The sequence below is a fragment of the Hoplias malabaricus genome, chromosome X2 (genome assembly GCF_029633855.1).
Source record: "Hoplias malabaricus isolate fHopMal1 chromosome X2, fHopMal1.hap1, whole genome shotgun sequence".
Taxonomy (NCBI): domain Eukaryota; kingdom Metazoa; phylum Chordata; class Actinopteri; order Characiformes; family Erythrinidae; genus Hoplias; species Hoplias malabaricus.
This window is the reverse complement of record NC_089819.1, coordinates 11191055-11215854: the sequence shown is the minus strand read 5'-3', so window position 1 is coordinate 11215854 and position 24800 is coordinate 11191055. Positions and strand designations below refer to the sequence as shown.

The 24800-nt window shown below is 38.2% G+C and overlaps 1 protein-coding gene across 1 annotated transcript; it reads left to right on the top strand.

Moving 5' to 3' along the window:
* Nucleotides 1–101: 101 nt before the first annotated feature.
* Nucleotides 102–24800, top strand: LOC136676703 (thioredoxin reductase 2, mitochondrial-like). Its single transcript, XM_066653887.1, has 18 exons — nucleotides 102–232; nucleotides 587–748; nucleotides 1062–1127; nucleotides 1808–1864; nucleotides 1967–2111; nucleotides 3004–3078; nucleotides 3419–3497; nucleotides 3612–3674; nucleotides 4457–4527; nucleotides 7842–7861; nucleotides 9952–10043; nucleotides 11504–11678; nucleotides 15649–15785; nucleotides 18547–18642; nucleotides 18853–18945; nucleotides 20228–20299; nucleotides 20618–20715; nucleotides 21572–24800. The coding sequence occupies exons 2-18, from the start codon at nucleotides 670–672 to the stop codon at nucleotides 21693–21695; spliced, it is 1542 nt and encodes a 513-aa protein (XP_066509984.1). The 5' UTR covers nucleotides 102–232; nucleotides 587–669; the 3' UTR covers nucleotides 21696–24800.

The following is a 24800-nucleotide window of genomic DNA, read 5'->3' as shown; positions in this document are numbered from 1 at the left end:
TTCCAATCTACTGTTGGACAGTAGAGGGGGCACGTCCCAGAGCAAAAGATTTTATCAAGGGCAGAGTAACAAACAAACCTACAAAGGAATAAATTATGTAACGTGGCATTAAACAATAAATACTATGCAGGACATAACATCTGCTAATACACCCAATTAGATTGTAATATATATCTGTAGAGGGGTCGGCTGCAAAGAAATAAATCTAATTATAGGATGTGAAAAATAGCAGGTTGGTTTTAACACAGTAGTGCATATCTAAATGAAATCTATTTAAAACAGAAATGTATTTATTTAGCTCCATATGTAACATTTAATGCATTGGGGTGTTGAGACCAAAATCTTACATAACTGCCATTTACAATGGGATTTTCCTGTCGCGTATAAAACAAAATCCTAGGTATACACGTATTTCACCAGTAAGGAAAAATAACGCGTACGCATTTCAGAAATATTCTGCGAAATAACTCACAAAAATATATATGAAACATCGGTTGCTTTAATAACATTTCTGGAAAAGCTCGGGTAGGCAAGTTATAATGAAAAAACCGGTTATTTATTTATTAATAAACATCTGTGTCACCAGTCCTAGTTTACAGTTCGGATTGTACTCAGGCATGTCTCAGGACACAGTGGCGGTGAAGCTCGGGGTCCTGCAGCTCCTCAGCGATGGCTGCTCTGTGCTGTAAACACAAACTGAAACTTTTCCACACACTGCGAGCCCAGCTGCTGCACAGAAACATCTCAGGTAATCATACTGCACTTCACTGCTTTTCCTTCAACTGTATTCGTTTATTCCTTAGATGTATTTACTCCGTTCATTTACTTGCACGTGTGTTAGTTAAATTCGGTTTCATTCACAGTAGAATGTACGGAGCCCTGCTGGTGACATCCCTTCAAAATAAATATCACCTTCCCACACCTTATTAGGTCTTTATTGTGGCTGATTAATTCTTTCCTAAGCATTATCATATTGTACAAGGGCTTTGTAATTTATATCTATAAAATTGTGTATAAATGTAATAAAATAAAATAATATATTAAAATATCTTCTTTTGCAGGGAAATTTGATTATGATCTTGTGGTCATTGGAGGTGGCTCTGGAGGATTGGCATGTTCAAAAGAATGTATGTGGTCATTATCCTTTTTTATTTTATTTTATTATTTTTTTGTCAGCTTTAAATAAAGATGTTGCTTTATATAAAGTAAAATGTCACTTTAAATATAGATGCTTCCACAGTATTACAATACACATGAAAGTAAGAACGTTATACATTCATTCAAAGAAAGTAGCTTTATGTGATTAGAATGAATATTCATAATTTCCAGGGTGAGTTAAAAACAGCATTCCAAGTAATTTTGCCCCTTTTCAGTTGGTGCATTCCTAATGAAATTTAAAAATTGCGTAGTCGCAGTCATTTTCAGATTACATTCATTTTTTAATGTAACTTAAAGGTACGAAAAGCTTGGTCCTGACCCAAAAAGGTATTAATGTAAGTGAAGAAAAACATTACAGTTTTATAAATGCATGCTACCATATGAGAGTCAGGAATTTTCCCCTTGATTAGACATGGCAATCTGCATGATTTGACTTGGATATATATAGATGGTATTATACATTCTTTGTATACATTACATGTTTTGTAAGTAATTTACATTACCTTTTGTAACAGATACATTTTTCATGAGATATTAGTTGTTATATGCTTATATTTCTGTTAGCAGTGGTTGGATATGGATTAACATTGTACTGGAATTTGCTGCAAGTTGCAGTTATATATGTAAAATCTTATGTTATTCCTTGTAGCTGCCCAACTGGGACAAAACGTGGCTGTTCTGGACTACGTTGAACCATCTGTGAGAGGTAGTACTTTGTGAAATTTTGTTCTTGCTTTGTTTCTGTTTAGTTTTAAAAAAAACTGTGGCTATCTTTACTTGCTAAATACTTTCTGCTGTTTTCTTCCAGGCACAAAATGGGGCCTTGGAGGCACATGTGTGAATGTTGGCTGTATTCCAAAGAAGCTTATGCACCAGGCTGCTTTACTGGGTACTGCTGTGAAGGATGCTAGGAAGTATGGGTGGAAAATCCCTGAGCCTGTATCACATGACTGGTGCGTTTCACTAAAGCCCAAAAACACTATGTGCAACTGATTTCTATGACACTGTAGTGGTTTTAAATAAGTTTGAACCTGTAGTGTTACACTGCTTAGGCCACTACGTGATATATACAACATATCCCATAGTAAATATTTAGTCAGACAGTCTATTTATATTTTAGCTTATTTTTCCTTATTCACACAAATGTCAAAAGCTGACAACTCCATTCACCTGAATAAAATCAAGATTTGTCCATGTAGCATAATATTTGTTAATAGATAACAGTACCTTTTAATATCTAGGTAAAATTTCTTTTACATCTTTTAAATTTCTTTTCACAATTTTGATGGGTGGACTTTAGGTTCTGTGCTGTACCACTTCTGCATCAGTGCCTTCATCAGCAACAGGCAGCAATGAATTTTGAATGAAGATTTCACTCTATAGTCCACTAAAAAAGTTGAGAGCTGGATTTGTTGATCTGTTTAATAATACCCTGAAATAACCATGTGTTATTATATAACATATATGTGTATATATGTTATTATATACAATAATTAAAACATTTCTTTTAAATGCATGTTACAGTGAGGTCCCCATTTAATTAAATGATTTGTGTGAAATTTAAGCACAGCTGGATTGTTTTTTGATGTGTCATCACACACATTGTGTGTGATATATGAACATTTAAAATTTTCTCATGACTTATGAATGCTAAAAATGCATTATGGCAATAAAATCTGAAGAGTGGCCAGTGTGTCAAGTTTGTGAGTGAAAACACTGGAATATTTTTCTTTAAATGACATTCCAGAGAAGAGATCACTGACTTTTTTTTTTCTTCTTAAACAACATTTAGTTTTCCAGAAGTGGTCATTGTAGTGTAAGTGGTTCTGTTTTTTTCTGTTGTAGGGCAACTATGGCACAAGCGGTGCAGAATCATGTGAAATCACTGAACTGGGGCCACAGAGTCCAACTGCAGGACAAGTGAGTGAATCACACTTCAAAACTAGTAGGTAATCTACATCAACACATGCAGAAAGATAGTTATTTTTCAACAGTTTGTTAATCATAACACTACTGAATCTGGAATAATATATGTATATATATATATTTACTTCTCCTGAAAAGTTGCCATGTTTGTGCTACTGAGTGCAAAAAATGTTTTAAATTCAAAACTTGAGATAAGACCAGAGAATAATTAAAGAATTTAAAGCTTAAAAGAGTCCAGTTTGATCATTATAAGTTTGGTTCACTGTGGGTTGTTCTGGGTCATGGACAGCCATTTATTTCAAGTGTACAGTAGCCTCTCTGTGTCCTTGTACAGGAAAGTGAAGTATCTGAACATGAAAGGCAGTCTAGTGGACCAGCACACTATCAGAGGCTTGAATGCCAAAGGAAAGGAGGTAAATTGATAAAAGTATCGTTATTCCTCCCTTCATCATTATGAAGGACATTAATAATGGGGCTGTGTTTGTGATTTTAATTAATAGTGTTCTGGGCCTTGTTTTTATCTGTAGACAACTGTGACTGCCAAGAACATTGTGATAGCCACGGGTGGACGTCCAAAATATCCCACACATGTGAGATACTGACCCTGTTTTTGGTTTGTATGGGCTGTCCTTGTTATTAAAACTTCTGGTGAGCTTCTGATAACGTTTCTTCCCTCTGTCTGTGTGGGCAGAGTTTTTGCCTCTGTTTAATTACTTCTGTTGAGTAAACAATGTGATAAACTGCTAAGGCAAAGTGTAACTGTGTAAGGCAAAGAGCACATTTAATTTATTCCCATTTTACACTGAGTGAGAAATTCAAGCTGTGATGATAGGACCAAAGTTCCAGTTAAGACATACTTTGTATTTATTTCATCAAATTTGACTCAGACTACATTCAATACAAAAATTTCACGTAAAGCTTTTCTCAAAGTGTAGAGGTGTTCTAGGGAAGTGTTCTAGGGAAGTGGGAAAAAAGCAAAGGGGGACCAATTCCCATTTAATAAGCTTAAATTTGGTTTTGAACTTTGATGACAGTTTGCAGTTGAGGCGCATGAACAGAATTTTTTGTAAAAGCATCTTGAAAAGAGTCTTTCAAATCTACCTGAGAATTTCTGAACACAAGCTACAATAGATCAGATGTTATAGATAAACATAGATAAAACATTTCCAGTTTTGTATTTAAAGGCTCACACACTGTTTACAACCAATATATTATTATTATTATTATTATTATTAATATTGTAAAAGTGGAAACGTTTTGAAAATAATTCAGTAGTGAATCATACTGATCTGTGATACTCCCCTCTAAATGTTATTGTGCAGACAAGGTGTTGTCAGCAGGAAGCAGCTGAGGTTCTTGTTCCGTGTTTTAGGTTCCAGGAGCACTGGAGTTAGGAACCAGCAGTGATGATCTCTTCTGGCTTAAAGAGTCTCCAGGAAAAACGTGAGTGAGTGATGAACTGATCCCTCACAATTCTCTGGATGAATCTTTTCCCTATTCCATTCCCTTTAATCCCAGTGCATTATTTTCACGCTCTGTTATGAAAGAGAGTGTAATAACTTTATAAAACACATTCATGGGCTCCACAGAAAGACAGCAAATTTGAATATTACTTAGCGAAAAAAGTTAAATATATTTAAATCCCTACTAAAAGAGTATATATATATATATAAAAGAAAATATAAAATCGAATGCAAAGCTTTGTTTAAAAAAAATCCTTTTTCCCAAACAAAACAAAAAAACACACCTTAAATTACAACCTGAAGTTGCAGCTTTGCACCAGTAGAGTGCAGCACATCTGCACTCGTAGACTTTTCATTGGAGAGATACCAGTGTATGGCTTTTTTTGTTGTTGTTGTGCATTAGTTTTATCTAAGCTTTGTCTAAAGGACAGACATAATAAAATAAAAATAAATTTAATTTGCCTTTATGAAAAAAAATAGAAAAAAAATACCATGGCAAAAAATGCATATTTAGATTTTTCTAATTGTAGGATCATTAAAAATATGCATTATTGCATCAAAATGTAAGAAATGTAATCAAAGTATTAATTTGTCTGTGGTTCCTTACATTTAAATAATCAAACCCTATACATTGATTGTAATTCAGTGTTTCACTCATAGGGCTGTACTAACTATATTTACACAAGTAATTTTTCCCTCTATGTAATAAAATGTTCAGATGGTAAGTGATCTTTAAGTAGATTTATGTACCTTTATGGCATCCGACATTTCAGAGGCTTGCAGTTTTAATCATATTAAAGAAGTTGGCGAATGTAGTGCGTTCCTGTCCGAGATGGGAAACAAACCCCAGTTTGCCTTGTTAAGGACAGCTGTGTTCCCTACAACACTTTACCAACCATTACCCTTCTAATGGTGCTGTTGCTGTTTTTTTAGTGTCTAACATTCTCACAGTGCATATTTAGCTGTGTTTCCTGCTCCAGCTGCTGTTGTTATGGTGCAAGTTGTGAATGACTGTCAGGTGAGCAGCTGGAGGGTCAGTGGAGCTGACAGCCAATCACCTGCTGGCACGCCATCGATGAGTGATGAGCGGAACTGTGGGTAGAGACTGGCACGCAGAGAGAGAGAGAGAGAGAGAAGGAAATGGGGGTGGAGGGCATGTGACTTGTAGTAATATGAAAGGCCATGTTGCTAACAGGTCTGTTTTGCCGTGAGGTAATGTGTTAGAAACAGCGATATTTCTTTTTCCGATTACAAACCCTCGTTTGTCTCACCTCCTAACATGTATACATAAATTCGCCTCACTACACAACCCTTATAGTACCAGTTTTACTCTCTGTCTAGAGCTCCCCGGTACTAGGAGAATGAAGATTAGAACAAGCTTCCTCTGAGACACTTGAAACATGACTGAATCTTTTCAAAAAGCCTCCAATGCAGTGTGATTGGACAGCTCGTCACGGTTGGAGGAGAACCTAACTACAAATAGTTAACAGAAAGAGGACAGTTTGTTTCTTGGACTTACAGATATATGTGTTATCTCCTTTATATTTTTCTGCTTAGACAGATTTAAAAAAATTAAATTCATGGTTGACTGTGTGCCAGTTAAGATTCCTTGCTTAGGCTTAGTTCGGAATGATGGCAGACAGACAGCAGGTAATGGAATATCACACATGGGGGCATGCGGAAATGTTTGGTGCTGTAAGTGAAGGACATAGTGCTGATATCCTGCCCATAATCCTTTACTAAGCCAGAACGCCAGTGTGTGCTGAGTGTAGATGGGTGCTATACTGTGGGGTGGTCTGTATGTGTGTGTTTGTGTGGGATGCTGGCATCACTCAGCACTGTGAAGCCTGGACTGAGAAGCTTACAACACAGCATCACATTTGTGAGGATTAGACGGAGCACCTGCAATTACCTTTCACGTCATCACTCCGACCACACACACCATCTTTCCCTGTGAAACCCTCCTTTAGAACTCTCTCCTCTCTCTTTTATTCTCGTCTGTGCTATTCCTTCGGAGCAGTTTCTCCTCCTCAAAAGCTGTAGAACACCAGGATTTCTGAGCTTGTTTGGGATTTTGCCATTATTACTGCTGATGCCCTGCCATTAAGTTAAGACAGGGCTTCAGACTGCTACAAAAATGTTTTTCTTAGCCACAAAAGTGTGTCAGAATTCCTTTTTATGACTGTTTTTGTTGATTGAGCTTTTAGCTCAACAAGGTTATGAACAAGGACCAAAGATTAAGAGTAATTTTCTAACAAAAACATAATACATATCCCTTCTTAAACCACTAAACCACTCACAATCACAATAGGGGATAGAGAAGAAGTCATTTTAATGGATACATCACCTTTTTTCTCTCCCCTTGTAGCTTAGGAGAGTTTGACAGACTCAAGGAACATAATCTGTTATTGGGTATTTAAATAAAATGGTTTGTGCTTCCACTCATTGTTAATTTTTTTTTTTTTCTAAATGTATAGAGCTCGTTAACTCTGTCCAACAGATAAAAGATGGGGGAGGAGCCACACTTTCAAAATCAAAGAATAAGCCACTGGCATTGGTCACACTACAAGACTACTTGAATTATATTTTTATTGGGTGCCATTAGTTATCAAACCGTGGATATGATTTGTATAATCAGGATCTGTAATTGATGGCTGTATTCAAGCTGTTCATTCATTCATTCATTATCTGTAACTGCTTATGTAGTTCATGGTCGCGGTGGGTCCAGAGCCTACCTGGAATCACTGGGCGCAAGGCGGGAATACACCCTGGAGGCTTCACAGGGCAACACAGACACACACACACACATTCACTCACACCTACGGACAATTTCAAGTCACCAATCCACCTACCAACGTGTGTTTTTGGACTGTGGGAGGAAACCGGAGCACCCGGAGGAAACCCACGCGGACACGGGGAGAACACACCAACTCCTCACAGACAGTCACCCAGAGCGGGAATCGAACCCACAACCTCCAGGCCCCTGGAGCTGTGTGACTGCGACACTCCCTGCTGCACCACCGTGCCGCCTGTATTCAAGCTGTTTCACACCTTAATAATTAGATTAGTACTTCTATCATTTATTATCAGACTACTGTCATTTAATAGAAGTAGCAGTAGTATTGTTAGATATGATGACTGTCGTCATGCCAGATTTTCTTTTTAAACATAGCCATCCATCTGCCAATATAATATCTTGATTTTTGCCAGTCTGTTTCTCAATGATATTTAATGATATTATTGTTATTATGTACTTTGCACTTCTAACCAGTTCCTGTTGTGTGTATTTTTCAGGTTGGTGGTTGGAGCCAGCTGTATCCTTTTTTGTTGTGGTGGTTGTTTTGTTTGTTTTATATTATTTTATATTAAAATATTAAATTCTGAAGTGTCCCCTCCAGGGTGTGTTCCCGTCTTGTGCCCAGTAATTCCGGGTAGGCTCCCGACCCACTGCGATCCTGAATTCGATAAGCGGTTACAGACAATTAATGAATGAATTCTGAAGTGAAGGTCATAGACTGCATTTATTAGATTAAAAATATTAACGTGTACTTTTCAATTTGTTGTGAGAATGATGTAGACCAGTCTTCAAACATTTAAGATCACTAGTTTACCTGTCTTTTGTAAATATATTTGTAAAGTCATGTTAACGTTATGCGAAGGACTGGCAGTGTTTCCGGGTAGGCTCTGGACACCATGACCCTGAAAAGGATAAGCGGTTACAGACAATGTATGAATGACTGAATGTTAATGATATCATCATAATAGGAACCTAAATAATCACTGTGTGTTAATTTATTAATAGCAAAAAAGCAATTTCACAATATACAAGCCCAATTCCAATGAAGTTGGGATGTTGTGTAAGACATAAATAAAAACAAAATAATATGATTTGCAAATAATTTTTAAAATATATTCAGTTGAATACACTACAAAGACAAGATATTTAATGTTCAAACATTTGTTTTTTGCAAATATTCACTCATTATGAATTGAGGCCTGTAACACGTTCCAAAAGAGTTGGGACAGGGGCATGTTTACCACTGTGTTACAACACCTTTCCTTTTAACAACACTCAATTAGTGTTTGGGAACTGAAGACACTAATTGTTGAAGCTTTGTAGGTGGAATTCTTTCCAATTCGTGCTTGATGTACAACTTCAGTTGCTCAACAGTCCGGCGTCTCCATTGTCATATTTTGCGCTTTAGAATGCTTCACATATTTTCAATGGGAGGAGACAGGTCTTGGTTGCAATCAGGCCAGTCTATAAACCACACTCTTTTTTACTACGATCCACGCTTGTTGTAACGTGCAGAATGTGTCCTGGCATGTCTTGCTGAAATAAGCAGGGACATCCCTGAAAAAGACGTTGCTTGGATGGCAGCATATGTTGCTCCAAAATCTGTATGTACCTTTCAGCATTAATGGTGCCTTCACAGATGTGCAAGTTACTCATGCCATGGGTGTTAACACACCCCCATGCCATCAGAGATGCTGGCTTTTGAACTTTGCTCTGATAACAATCCGGACAGTCCTTTTCCTCTTTGGCCGGGAGGATGCAACGTCCATGATTTCCAAAACAAGCTGAAAGTTGAACTAGTCAGACCACAGGACAATTTTCCACTTTGCGTCAGTCCATCGCAGATGAGCTCAAGCCCAGAGAAGCTGGCTGCATTTCTGGGTGTTGTTGATATATGGCTTTCGCTTTACAGGGTAGAGTTTTAACTTGCACTTGTAGATGGAGCAACGAACTGTGTTCACTGAAAGTGGTTTTCTGAAATATTCTTGAGCCCATGTGGTAATATCTGTTATAGAATGATGTCGGTTTTTAATGCACTGAAGGATCAAAGGTCATGAGCATTCAATGTTGGTTTTCGGCCTTGCCGCTTACTTGCATAGATTTCTCCAGATTCTCTGAATCTTTTGATGATATTATGGATTATAGATGATGAAATCCCTAAATCCCTTGCAATTGTACGTTGAGAAATGGTGTTCTTAAACTGTTGAACGATTTGCTCACATAGTTGTTCACAAAGTGATGAACCTCACCCCACTTTGTGGCACTTCGTGGATCCTCCCTTTATACCCAATCATGACACTCACCTGTTTTCAATTAACCTGTTCACCTGCGAAATATTCCAGACAGGTTTTTTTTGAGCATCCCTCAGCTTTCCTAGTCTTTTGTTGTCCCTGTCCCAACTCTTGGAACGTTTTGCAGGCCTCAGATTTAAAAAAAAAAGTATTGAGTATTTGCAAAAAAAACAATAAAATTTATCAGTTTGAACATTAAATATCTTGTCTTTGTGTTTTGTTTTTATTTATGTTTTACACAACATCTCAACTTCATTGGAATTGGGGTTGTAAATGTTAATGTTATATATATATATTTCCTGAGCTCTATGTGAAGATGTGGGTTTGGAGTGTGCTGGTTTTCTCACAGGCATTGGACTGGATGCCACTGTAATGGTGCGGAGCATCGCCCTCCGGGGTTTTGACCAGGTATTGCAGAATATAATTTGCAAAAAATGTTTTCTGACTGCACTTAACTTTTTCCGTTTGGGCAAACTGTGCTCCAGTTGAATTCCTGCAATAAATACACACTTAGCTCAGATTGTTTCAGAGGCTTCTAATGACCACGTTTAAACATCCAGCTCAGTTCAAGATGTTTGTACTTCTAAATATTTTGTAAGCCAATGTTGGAAGATTATAATTAAAAATAAATTAACTTTAAAGGCTGTCCATTGTATTTTAACATATTTAAGTCCCTCTTTTGTCAATTAATCCGTTACCTTTCAACAGAGAGCTTGTCACTTTGACAGGTAGACAAGGCACCAGAAACATTTTTTGGTGTGAATTTGTCTGATTTTTCATATTATTTTCTACTGCAGAGTGAGCAGACTTTCCTATAAAGAGCTTTGGTTTATTATCTGTCTGACAATACACAATATAATTTATTGCAGAGAGTGTTCAAAATGACTTGGTTTGACATTCAAACAGACTTCTAATCAGTGTTAATGCCCTCTGACAGTGGATCAAAACTGGTGCATGTGAGTGCACTTCTACACAAACTGAAATAGACTCTGACCCACTGTATTACTCTCACTAGTGACTCAACTCTGCCAAACCTGCCAGTGCTATGCAAAAAAACAGGAAATCAGACCTGGCCAGACATGCTTTATTGTGTTGTTTTTGATTCCTAAATCTCAAATTTATGGTTTGATTCTATTTCTTTGACCTTAGCTGTGATTGTTATATTCCCTAGGTTCTGGAAAATAGAAGCATAGACTTTATTGTAGAAGACAATGACATTTCCTATTACACTAATCTTTTGCCACAGCATGTACCCTCATTACTCTGAAGAACTAATTACCTGATGTGAGATGTAATTACAAAAAAAACTTTCTGTATGCAAAATTTTAGTTTAATCTCTGATACCATGTAGTTTCACTGTAATATCAGTGTTTGTGACTGAACTTTAAACATAATATGACAGAAACAAAGTAGAAGGAATAATTAATGTTAATGCCATATCATTTCAACAGAACAAATGTATTGATTTTGGGGGTAATTATATTAATATGAATGTGTTACAAATGCCATATCTGAAAAATGATTTAGAAACAACTAGGGAAAGTATGGGTAAATACAACTGGATACAATAGTATTACACTGTTTTTACCTACTTATTACTGATCTGTAGTTCTTTATGATTTTTGTTCTGCTTTCTCCTGTAGTGTGTGTATATATATATATATATATATATATATATATATATATATATATATATAATGTGTGTGTGTGTGTGTAAAGCATGCATTTATTTATTTATTTATTTATATTCCCCCTTTCATCTTAAAGCTTCAAAAAATGTTGAATCTATCGTTTTTGTATTTTATATAGAACGCTCAGAGCATTTAAATAGAGATTTACAGAATATTTTTTTTGTTACCTTTTTTCAGCAAATGTCCCAGCTGGTGACGGACTACATGGAGGCGTACGGGACACGGTTCTCTTGGGGCTGTGTTCCTAACAAAGTGGAGAAGCTGCCATCTGGTCTTCTGCAGGTCACCTGGATGAATACACTGACAAAACAGGAACATCAGGACACATTTAACACAGTGTTGTGGGCTGTAGGTAAGGATGTTGGCTGTTTGGATCCATATCAAAAATGATTTAAAGCAATAGTAGGACAGTTAAATAGGGTTTACAACATTTTTCCTCTTATCACGAATGTATCTGACCAGCCAAGATGAGAAATTAAATTTATTCTCTCATGTTTACTGCTGTCTGTTTGGCTCTCATATTACACAAAAACAATTACAAATACATAATGCGATACATTAGATTTAATGTCTCTGATTTAAATCCTAATTAGATGGGACCATGAGGGGTTTCTGCATGTAAAAGTGACTAACAGCAATGTGAAATCTAGCTAGTCCTTCTCAAACGTTCTCTCAGCCTGAACATCAGCTTGACTACTCAGTAGAGTGATTTTAATATAAGGTAACACCTTATTTATAGCGATGGACATTGTTGACATTTCAGCTCATGCATTGTACACACCCTGGGCACATAGGCAATTGTTAACTTTCAACCCTGGAGTTAAAAGTAACATTAGTAACATGATCACATTCTAATAAGACTCTTATGATCGTTCACATCACGTGCAAGCTCTGTCACTAGACTCTGGAATCCTGTATTCTCCTATGAATTCTGTCAGCTGTTACACACACGTGCGCACACACACATACACACACGCACATGCACAAAAATATACCCTGCGAACTGCTGGGTCAGCAGACAGAAGGGCTATCATGACTGAAAAACAACATAATAAAGAGTGCAATCATCAGGGGATGTGTTAATCACTAGCTTCCCCACTTTGTTCTCTGTCTTTGGGCTTTTCCCCTCTGCTGCGGAAACCCCATCCAGCTGGAGGGGATTTTTTTTTTGTAGCACTTCATTCTGTCCATCCCTCAGCATGTGTCCATCCCTCAACATAGTCACTGTCCATGTTCCTCTCCTCCTCTTCTTTCATTCGTGTGAGCTGCATGGTCATTTTGGTGGGGACTTGTGGGTAATATCCGGCAGGCTGCTGGTGGTTTATTTTTTGACAGCAGGGGTGCTGAGCGATGTTTCCCTGAAAGAGGATGAAGAACAGGAAAAATATGATGAAAATACTGAGTCACAGTAGAATAGATACAGTATGTCTCTCTCTTTTTCCTGTTCATCTCTCTCAATATCCCTTTCATGTATTTATGAGGATCAGTGTTTATGGTGGTGGTTAGGTATAGTACAAGTTAATTAGGATTCTGAGTAGGCAAATGTACTTGCGTCTTTGATGGAATTACTGTGTATCAGAAAAGAAATACATAAAAAAATGGAGGAAAGAACAAGATTGAGGAATCCTGGATGGATTAATAGTTGGTTAAATAAATAGCCAGGGCTTCTTGTATGGGGTATATTTAGAATAATGTCTTACAACTGATCAACTTTGACAGAAATCTTCATACACAGCGAGAAAACAAAAGTTGAATTGCTGTTGAATTTCAGAAATGATCAGTCAGTATTGTTGGGCACAGTCCTGCCCTCAGTATGACACACTAGGGTTTGATTCCCAGTGTGAGCAGACACAGGGGCAGCTACACCTATTGTAAGAAATGGCTACAGCAAATGGCTGTAAAACCCATGACCTGTCTTCCACACTGATTCAGACCTCTCATCACTCCTCCTTTACCCAGCGCAGTATTGGAGCAGGATCAATAACAGCCAAGCCATTCTGAACCATAGAGGAAATCTCCTCCTGAACCATAGAGGAAATCTCTTCTTTCCTGAGCTCCACAGGCACCTGTGGAAAGGCACAGCTCAGAGGAAGACAGGATAGAGAGGAACAGAGGGATCATGGAGGGGCACAGCTTTTTCCAACTATTCCACTGTTTCCACATTAAAATGAAATAGATAGAGAGAGTGAGGGTCTATGTCACAAACAAATCACATATAACAGATGTTAATAAGCATTAATAGAATTAATTAAAAGGATGGCAGAGGCTGGTTCTATCTGAAGGATACTATAGGGCCAAAAGTTAGCACACACCTGCTCATCCAATGACTCCTCTGACTTAGAGTATTAACAGGCGTTTAGCTCCCTTTGCTGCAGTAGCAGGTCTTACTATTGGGACTGAGAAGGACATTGGGAAGTCTTTACATTGGAATTTGGAGCATTTCAGGGAGGACTTGGTGGTTTTAGTCTCAAATGCAGTAATGACGTCAGGTACTGATTTTCCACGATTAGGTCTGGATCACAAACACCATACCGACTGGAAGTTTCCAATTTAACACAATGTCTTAGACCGAAGAGAGAATGGCGAGTCCACACTTTACCAACACAGTTAAGAGTGTCTAGGTTTACAGAAACATACTTATCTGAGATAAATTGTATTTACAATTTACAAGCAGGTGTTTTGTCTAGCATTGTTTTCTTTTTGCTAGTCCCTTATGTCCACTACTATTTTATTAAACTGGTCAAACGGAATTGATTTTGACATACTTTCTTCCACCCAGCTTCCTTTCTTATGTGGTTTTTCATAACTGGGCCAAAATTAAAATGGAGTTAAAAAAATGATGGGACTCCTAACAGTCATGTAAAACAGCACGGTTCTTAGTCTTTGAGATTAAGCTCCAAACATTGGCTCGTTTTATTTATATATAAACATAAATTGTGGCATGTGTGACAGGTGTTTAAATGTGCCAGGGTCATTTCTTAATATTATGGGCTGTCCTTGTCTGACTGAAATCAAGGACATTCTTATGTGATAGTTCTTTGTGAGTTTTGTTGCTGGTCGACTGTGAAACAAAGGCAGTCTTTCACTGAGAGACCTTATCACTCCCAAAGTCTGTATTGAGACATGGCAAGGTTTGTGTGTTAGTGGGAGTGGGGGTTTGTGTGTGTGTGTGTGTGTGTGTGTGTGCGCACATGCTCCAACATCATTTGCATGGACCACGGTGCAAGGTCAAGAATTTTGTTCTGGTCTTAGCACAGTTTGCTTTTCATTGCTATTAAGTGGTTTAGTAAAATATATTTGTTTATTGTCTACAACAACTGTTTCTCAACTGTTTTATCCATTGGCATCCTTGTTATGTGTTAACCTGTTTTAGCTTACAATGTCAACAAAGCATGTCATTTGACCAGGGGTGTTTACAGTTTTGTCTGAGTTTGTATGTTTAGTAGATCAGATTGTCAGTTAAAGCAGACAGAGTCTTGTGAATCAGTGGTTTGGCTCTTGCTGTGTCTGAGCTGGGGGACGTTGTTGCTGGGCTTGAAGCAGGAAGCTGGAGTGTGGGGGTTTGTTGTGTTTTTTGGCTGATAGCATCAGCATGGAACCTCTGGGTCCTGCTACTCTACCACTGTTTATTGTGATGGAGGGAGACAGACTTTGTGTGTGTGTGTGTATGCATGTGTGAGAGATGGCTGAGTGTCGACAGGTATCTCTCATCCCTCTGACAGTAAGTGACAGATATGACACCACAGGCCACAGGTGGGTGATAGGATACACATCCTTGTCTGCTCATTTCTCAGTCTGCCAATAGGCAGGCCAATACACATATACACACACACGTACGCATACAGATACACAACTTTTCCCAGCTGCTCAGGTATTTATACACAGATTTTAACGGCAATGTTGCCTTTGCCAATTCTACAAGAATACCTGCTTAGATGACAAACATCATCTTTTCACAATCTTGTTTTCACCACAATACTAACATTTATCAAGTTCTGACATACTCAAGTCAAAGTTCCAGCATTCTACAACATTACTTCATTTTTGGCCAAATCCCTCCCCATTAAAACACCAACAAAAACAAACCCCCTAATCATTCTGCACCCAACTGGACCTCTCCATCAAAACACCATCATGGTCCTTATAAACCTTCTACTCTCTTCATCAAAACATGAACGTTCTCACACCAAAACAGTACAATTTTCCATCAAACACCATTACTGTAACACTGACATGTGGCTGGCTTCATCATTCCATACAAACCCATATATTTGGGTTTCATGATGCTCAGCTTTTTCTGACCTTTACTGTTTTGGTTCTAGGCAGAGCCCCTGAGACCAAGACTCTGAACCTGAAGCAGGTTGGTGTGCAGCTGAGTGGAGATACTGGGAAGGTTATAGTGGCTGCTGATGAGAGGACATCGGTGCCAAATATCTACGCCTTTGGGGATGTTGCACAGGTAAGATACCTCTGTGTTCAAACACATTAACAAGGAGGCTAATCCAAGACATAGTGTTAATGATACAATGATTATGGTTTAATATTGTCAGCCTTAGAGGCCAATCCAATTATTATGGATCAGATGTCTGCTATATTAAGCCCAGTTGCTTTTTTCACACTCTAGGTGTAGACGTGCCTTAAATGGACATTGTTCCCTGTTTTCAGCACTGAGTCACATTGTCAGAAGGTGCCATAGTACTTTAAATGTCTGTAGTGTGGACTGGTGTTACAGAGGAAATAGTAATGTAATAATGTCTTTCATCATTGCATAAGCTCTTAAAATGTAAGTGTGCAGCTATTATGACCACAAATGCCACCATAACAACATTGAAAATTTCTCACATATATAGTAAAAAATAACAAAAGAGCTTCAGAGCGCATACCACTGTTATTGAGTGATTTCCCTGCAGACTATTTTAGCAGCCAAATCATTAGATCAGTCAATCGAACATGATCATGAAGTCAGCAGTTAACAGAATATAAAGCTATCATTTAAAAATGCTAATTTCCAAAAACGAAAACATCATTCCACAATGCCACATTAGGCACGATTTAAAAATGAAGTCATTTTAATGTAATAAAGGAAGAGAATTAAAAAAAAAACAGCAATAAGAGAAAACATGAGTGTTAAAAGCTCTCAGAAAAATGAATGTGAAAATGATTACATTGGTGTTTCTGTCTATGTTTAAACTGAAAGGATGTGTAGCTGTCAGAATGCCCTCTCTTAGAAGAGGAAACCATCAAAATAAATAGTCAGCACAGTGATAGAATCTGCTGGTGTTCACATGTTTGAACAGAAGCTGTATATTATTAAAAATATTTTTGCACAACACTGTGTCCAAACTAAACATTACAGCTGTATTATCTTCAAAAACAAAAAGATTAGATCAGGCTGGTCTCATGAGGAAAACAAAGCGGGCTGATATATCTTTAAATCTGTCAGTCAAACTGGATCATATGTCATCGTAAGATCATAAACCCTTTAAAATCGTTCTTGTTCCCTAGTGGCACAGGGGTCTGAGCATTGACCCTATCATTTGGAAATCGCTGTTTCAACCCTCACTGATTATTCAGCCATCCGAAGCCAGGAGTCTAAGAAAGCACATTTGGCCTGGCTCACTGGTAGTTTGGCCCTCCCTCTCCCCTCTCCAATCATCACAAGCGCAGTGCTAGCCAGTGTCTCTTTGCTGTCATAGCTCTAGAGAGTTACCGTCCTTCTTCAAGCACGATGAGCTGTCCAGTGGTTTATGTTAATTTTAAAAGAAGTGGTCTCACATTGCAGTCAACCAAACATTAATCGGGGACAGCCTGAGAATTTACATTTCTTGCAGGATGTGTGTAGGATTATAAAACGTGTGCTGTCAGTCTGTTAGATGCTACTGTATTCAGATAGTTGCAGGAAGCTGATGTTTTGTATTGTACTGTGTTATGAAGTGATAGCGCTGAAACAGCCAGAAGGCTGGATCACATATCCGTGCTGTCAGTCACCTTCAGCAGCTGTGTGATTACAACCTGACATGCAGCTCTTTTCTCCATTCCTCAAATTCTTCCAATCAGGTTAACAGCGTTTTTCTCATCTCATACCTGCCATCATGCTCTTTTTAAAAGACACACAAACAGCAAGCTGCACCTGGATATAGTCAAAAAATATATTACAGTGGAACTATATTTTTTTCTCGTTTATTGCTTAGGCGATTGTTTTCCATTCCCTTTTCTTTCTTACTAGATTATTTATTGGCTTTCTTTATTTGTCTGTCACTCAGTTTTGAATCTGTAGCTTTACACTCAAAAGATTACATGTAAAACTCATAATTTGCTCATTTGCAAGTCTAAACCCAGGAGCCATTGTTTGTAGATAAGTGGATAAGTGTGTCAAAGAGCATCAGAAAGCACAGATGGTATATTAAAGCACTGCCAATAGCTGTATATCCCACTGTAGCTGTTAGCTGTGTAAAATCTTTATGAAAATCTAAAAGAACCAACTTTGAATATAAGACATATCATAGCTTGTTTTCTATATTTGTGGTAAAGGAAAATATATTTTCCCCCAAACAATGGCTTTAATATGTAGCCAAATTGTCAGTCTCTTTTACACAAACAAGTGTAAATGCCAGAGGGTTTTTCTTCGGCTAGCGGATGTGCGGAAGTTATTCTGTGTGAGTCAATTTAGCTTCTTTTTGCCTGCAGCTTTAAGCACAGGTCTGAGTTTGGCATTCCTCCGCTTTCACACTTTAATCCTTCATGAGACTGACACCGACATTACGTTGAAGCGATAGTGATCTCCTCAATGTGTTTGATCTTCGTGATCAAACACACCGTGCATTTGTTTTTAATACAGCACAAATGCATGAATATTTTTCAGGCGATAGACTACCATGTTTTCTCCTTGATTAAATATGGAGAACATTTTAGACAGTAGTAGATCAGATTGCTGTACAGACAGGAAATATTGTGTAACATTTAAACTTAAAAAGGACTGTTACTGTTTATCGAACCCATGCCATCCCATATTTTCAGCTGGAACCTTGGAACCTAAGGATCTCTGATTGGTTTGAATGCTCCTACAGGAGTTTTAGCTTTGGGTCATAATACTCTTCTTTTGAATCCTGGTTCCATTCAGCAAAGCAAGGAAGATTCAGTTATTGAGGGCTGCTTCATGAAAGCATGTGCATGCATGTGGTTTCCAGTTGAGTCCTCATTGCAGTATCTGCTTTTTTCAGGGTCGTCCTGAGCTGACCCCCACAGCCATTAAAGCAGGTAAACTACTGGCCCGCAGGCTAGCAGGTCAGTCCAGTCAACTAATGAACTATGACAATGTGAGTAAAGCTAAAACCTTTTTTCCTCTTTATAGTGCCCACTAATACACAGGTTATTTCATGTCTTTTAACCTGTTCTTTTATTTTGCTTCCAAACACACACAGTCCATATTTAGCTCTGTTTTTACAAAATAAAATGGTTGCACTGTTTCTGTTTCTAACCATGAATTTGTGTTTCTGTTTGTCTGTGTGTGTTTATGTGTTTACTAGGTGCCCACTACAGTATTTACTCCTTTGGAATATGGCTGTGTAGGTCTGTCAGAAGAAGAAGCAGAGAAGAGATATGGCAAAGATAAAATAGAGGTGAAAATATCAAGTGCATACGCTACAGCTTGTCAAATAGATGGGAATTTTAACAGTGCAGTGAATAACTTTGTCTCGTTATGGATTCTGCCATATTGTAGATAATGTGATAAGCCCAATATATACCCCCACACACTCTACACACACTCCCTATCAGTCTGTACGATTCCAGACACCATAGGCATGTTCTCCTCTAAGCGGGCCGAGTTCTCCCAGTGAAGTTTTGTATGCAGCTGCTGAAAAATACACTATGGCTGTGATAATTTCTCTGAGAAAAATGTTAGCCTTCACATTCCTGAAGTGGCTAATGGGTGGAAATGACAAGGAATAAATAGGTAGAATATAGAAAAGTATATTAAAAATAATAATAATAATCAATAAAAATAAGTACTGGTCTGTTGAAAATGTTTTTTTTATACTGAACTTGCCAAATAAATAAAAAACTATGCAATCAAGCTTATTTTAACCCATAAAGTGAACAAAACATGTCATTTGATCAGCGGTGTTCAAAGTTCTACACACGACTGTACGTGTTTGTGTGTGTGCGCATGTATTCACACCCACACCTCAGCACTTACACACCTGCACAGCTCTGCAGCTGGAAGCATCCCGAGAGGGGCGTTTCCCCAGGCAGTGATTGACAGGTCAGCAGAAGCTTTGATTGACGCACACAGTGGCCGATGACAGATGAGTGACGATCAAAAGTGCCGCTTCTCATTGGTTCAGACAGCTGTGTGTCCGGGGCTGCAGGCCTGTGTCAGCACGCTCTCGGTGAAGTGTGTGACGAATCTGATGAAACACACGTTTCAGTCTCTATGCTTATCGATGATTTAAGTGGAGGAACAAAGAAAAAAAACAGTTAGGAGAAAAACTCCACACTAAAACAGAGGGGAGACAGCGTATTTGAAACAGCACTTATTTCAACGGCCAAAGCACAGCCTGCTGAAATGGTTATCTGATAGGAAGCCATTAGATAAGACACGCTTTTATTGTTTTTATTTATTTGTTTTTTGGAAATTAACACCACATGAGACTATTTGATCTCTCTTAAAAATGGAGTTTTAAACCTGCGTTTACCGTCACACATGCATTTTGCACAGTGCAAACTAATGGAAAATAAAGCTGGGTTCGTATGCTACTGTCATGGGACATTTTGCAGCATGTGTGTGTTTGCTGATATATCACAACCAGTTTTTCCTTTGCAAAATATCAAATTAAAATAATATATAAATGAAATAAATAAATGAAATCTATTTTTCTTCTCTGTTTGTTATTTGGAAAGGTGTACCATGCTTTCTACAAACCTTTGGAGTTCACTGTTGCTGAGAGAGATGCAAGTCAGTGTTACATCAAGGTGAAGAGAGGCTATTTTTCATTCTCTTTTTTATCTTCACCATATTTAATGCTGCGCAATAGCTTACATGCTCATATCAGTGTGCCTTGTGACTGGATATTTAATGCCTATAACTAGCATTTGTAATCAAGTGTGTATTATGACAATGTTTGTTTAGGACAATCGATGATATACCATTGCAGCATGCTATATGTACACCCCATGTGTTGAATTTCAGTCTGCTAATATCTGTTCACTCGTAGCATTGTAGGTGCTAGCTGCTAGGTGTAGCGTGCAGTAACAAACAACCCTGTGTAAAACACGCTCTCTCCTTTTTAGGTGGTGTGTGAGCGGGATGGTGCTCAGAAAGTCTTGGGGCTGCACTTCACTGGACCAAACGCAGGAGAAGTGACTCAGGGTTTTGCCCTTGGCTTTCAGTGAGTTCACAATGAATGGCGTAATTCATGAACGTGGAATTACAACATCCTAAATCTTGTGGTGTAGTGCTGAATGAACCTGAATATATGAATTAACATCTGAGTATCTGTAGTTTAATCAGAATTTTAAAACGAATTATTATCTTGCAAATAATCTACATTCATCAGGACACTAAATTATCAATTGAGGGAGATTACATATTTTTTTATGGGCACTTAATAAGTGAATAATGCATAAGGTGTGCAAATTAAAAGTAAGACAGTGTTACAAGTACATTTGTTCTTAGTAGAGGATTGACAGTCTAAATTATGTACATTATTATAGTTATTTACACTGCAATATGCTTTAATGAGTGTAGTTTTTATATAGCCTTGAACATTGAACAAATGCATGGATCTCAAACAAGTCTTGGACCAATTATAACAAGTAATGTATTTTCATAATCGTTTAGATATATATATATAGTTCAGAGATGTTTATAGTTTTTCCTCCTGATTGTCATTAAATCATGGGTTTCTGTTTTTTCATAACACTTATTAATATCTATTGATACTCTTCATTTCTGAAAGAAAATTGGATTATCAGGTGTCCACAAGCTTTTGCTTATAATTACACTTTAATCTAACACTACAGTAGGCAGCTGTCTGTGACGCATTAATAACCCTCCAGGGTTTGTAAAAACCTTCTTGTACCATTTGAATAATAAATCACAGTAGTCTGAGTAAATCTGAAATTAAAAGACTCATTTCCCAGGTGGCACAGATGTCTCAGATTTAATAAGTAATATTATAACAAAACATACAGCGATTGCAGCTGTGTGTCTGACAAAGAGGGCTTCTGTGTGTGTGTCAGCAGGTGTGGATTCACCTACGCTGAGCTGCGGGACACAGTCGGGATTCACCCCACCTGCGCAGAGGAGCTGACCAAAATAAATATCACTAAGCGATCCGGACTGGATGCCACAGTTACCGGCTGCTGAGGTTAAACCCCCCTTCCTTTACAAACACTGAACACATGGACCCTCACACTGAGGCACCGATGTGCTTATTTTAAGTCAGTTGTTTTGGTGCTCTGCAGTCTCCACAGACATTGCTACACTAACAGTGTTTGTCCTCAGAAAGGCCTTGCTCCCTCCAGACCATCAGTCTGTACTAACCTCTCTGACCTTTCGTTTGGGGCCTGTCTTGTGTAGAACACATAATGGTCAATGTGTTTTAGTACAGAAATGGACAAATGTATATGAACAAAATTCAGTCTTCACTCTGGCTGCTGCTGCTGTTGTTTTTATTAGTACATTTTTATAGATAACTCTGTGTCATATCAGTCTGTCTGAGGTTATTGGACAGCTTGACACACTGTGAGATTATGTAGACTTGTATTTAGCCAGGCTTTAGAGGAAGGAACGATGGAGTGTGTTATATTTTGCACTTTGACACTGTTGATTGTAATGTATTGTCATCTTTTACACATTGTGGCTACAGCCTGTTAACGAGGAGGTTGTATATTTGAGACTCTACTACTAGGGACATGTACAGAAATATAAACTCTGTTCATGTAGTTACATGCTGCTGACATTTTCAGCAATGAAGGCACAAACTGTAATAGAAAGTAATTTCTTGATCAGTTAATTTCACCCACATTGTTATTTCAAATCTCTGTTTATTGCTCAGCATAGGATTGTCTTTATAACCCAGTCCTGCAGATAAGCTGATAAGGTTCTGGTTCTTGATGAAGGAAGTAAAACCAAGGGTCCCCTGGTAGAGTAAGAACAGTGATGGAGTAAGGGACTAAACAGAGCCATAAATCAGGATTAAGGCCCCATTACAGTTTGTTGAAACGAGAGTCGCAAGAGAAAGCCGCCTAATGTTTCTGAAATATATTCTGCAAATATTGTTGTTTCTCTGGCTGTACTTCCTGTCCATTACTCATGTGCCGCTGCTGACACTGATGGATGGGATAGGCCCGTCGTCACGGTGACAACACCCTGTTTCCCAGGGAGGCAGACAAACACCCGGCAAGGAGCCTGTCAGTCACACACCAAGCCTGGTGCTGGGGCGAGAGAACGCTTGTTTAAACCTGGGCTTCACCAGTTTTCCCCTAGAGCGCAGAGAGAATGCAGAGAAAACACAGCCATGTTCTCTCCTTCTGGGCTAGCAGGCATGCAGACTCTAGCAGCATGATTAAAAGAGATAAGAAAAAACTGTTTATATAAATACCTCCCTCTGCCTGAAGGTGGCAATGTTCTCCTCCTTTTTCCACATAATTTTGGCGACTGGACTATTAGTGGTTCACTTCCAATGAATATCAAGTATTTGATTGCTGGCTTTCAGGCTGGTGTTACATATAGAGTGATAAAACGTAATTCAAGTCGATAAACATATCACTCTTTTCTCATATCTACTGCTGTTTCTGTCAACAAAAGCTTCCTAGATGTTCCTTAAGCTTTAACATGGAACAAAATCATTAGACATTGCTTAGAACAGTGTTGTGAAAAGTCTCATTTCCCAGATCCCTCAGTTCTCCAAGTACCGTGGAACAGCCAGTATTTGGTGCTTTAAGGTGGTTTTCTTAGAAAAGTTGGACTTGCACTAGTGTTTTGAGTTTTCCAGTGTATTTTGTTGTTGTTGTTGTTGTTTGTTAGATTTGTGTGTGCACAGTATCAGAAGCCACATATAAGTAACTCTTTAGTTTAGCGCTGAAGCTTCAAGCCCAAGCTGCTAACAAGTAATGGATGTGTGTAGGCAGGTTGCTCGCATTATCTAATTTAAACTGTTTTAAATGTGAACAAAACAAAAGCACACAGCTGCAAACTGAATTTTGTCTATACTTATTTTGCCCCGTGTTATTTACATGACCTTTGTAGACATCCAAAAATTTGTTGGAAGTCTGTTCTGTCTCTTCTGATTAATGAGCCTCACCGAGAAGTGACAGGTCACGATGGAGAGGAGCACTGCACTGCCAGGTTTATTTGTAACTGGGGCTGAGATGGAGAAAGAAGTGGGGTCCAGTGTTCTTGTTTTAGGGAAGGGGGACTGAACCCTGATCCCAATACACTAATAGTTTAACTCTGTTTCAGAAAACAACTTCAAAAAGAGCATTTACATACTCCTGCTGTCTCAGATCAACTGAATGTGTAGCTTAGTGTCGGTGCATTTCTAAAGAAACTGTGTTTTACAGAATAGTCCACCTCTGAACAGTGGTTGAAATATAAACATCACATTATTTAGGGTTTGAGGTGAAATGGTTAATCGTAGAGAATCTAATGAACTTGATTTTTTTTATAGTGCTGCTGATAGGAACCAAGACTTGCGATGTGGGGAAATTAATAAGGCACTAAACATAGAGATGTGAGAAGGTGTCTTAGAGGCATTCAACACTTCGGAAATCTTGTTCCTATCTTGTAATTACTGCTGTAAATGTATTCTGTCTGTAACAACTTCTACAACATTCCATTTCACATTTAACCCCTCTCTGTGATTGGCTGAACTTAAAACTCCATCAGTAGCAGTGATAGAACCACCTCACGTGCTGCTGTTATTTTGATTTTTTTCTGTGGGTGACACAATTGAAAACTGGCCTTACATAAGATATGGAAATTACTTGAACTTGAGCCATTGGGCTCATTATATTTGAAGAAGTTGGATTATATAAATTCCCTGGCAAAATGGATCCAGCTCTAACAGTGCTGTAGACTCTATACATATTTGTTTTAAAGTCATGCTGTGCTTTATTACTGACAAACGCGTTTTTTTTTTTTTTAACCAGTGGTTTCAGTTAAAGGCATCGATCACAGTTCAAAAACATTGACAAATGGCTTGGGACTCCCATGACCTCTAGGCTCACTGAGACAGCAGCTCCAGCTCCTGAATATATACACACACACACACACACACACACACACACACACAGACACTTCCACACACTGTGAAGGGTCAGGGTTCAACTTTCAAGTGCCCGGTTAATGATGACTTGCACTAAAAGCCATAACTGGAGAGGGCAAGTCTGATGTCTGCCGGCATCCATCCATTCACCTCTGTAAATAGCTAAAGACTAATTTGATATAAAGCTTTGTAGCTGCATAATT

Excerpts from the sequence above, each read along its gene's own strand:
- LOC136676703 (XM_066653887.1), top strand. The coding sequence starts at position 670 with ATGGCTGCTCTGTGCTGTAAACACAAACTGAAACTTTTCCACACACTG. Across the intron at positions 3,079-3,418 it reads AGAGTCCAACTGCAGGACAA|GAAAGTGAAGTATCTGAACA; the intron begins GTGAGTGAATCA and ends GTCCTTGTACAG. Across the intron at positions 7,862-9,951 it reads GTTGGTGGTTGGAGCCAGCT|ATGTGGGTTTGGAGTGTGCT; the intron begins GTATCCTTTTTT and ends CTCTATGTGAAG.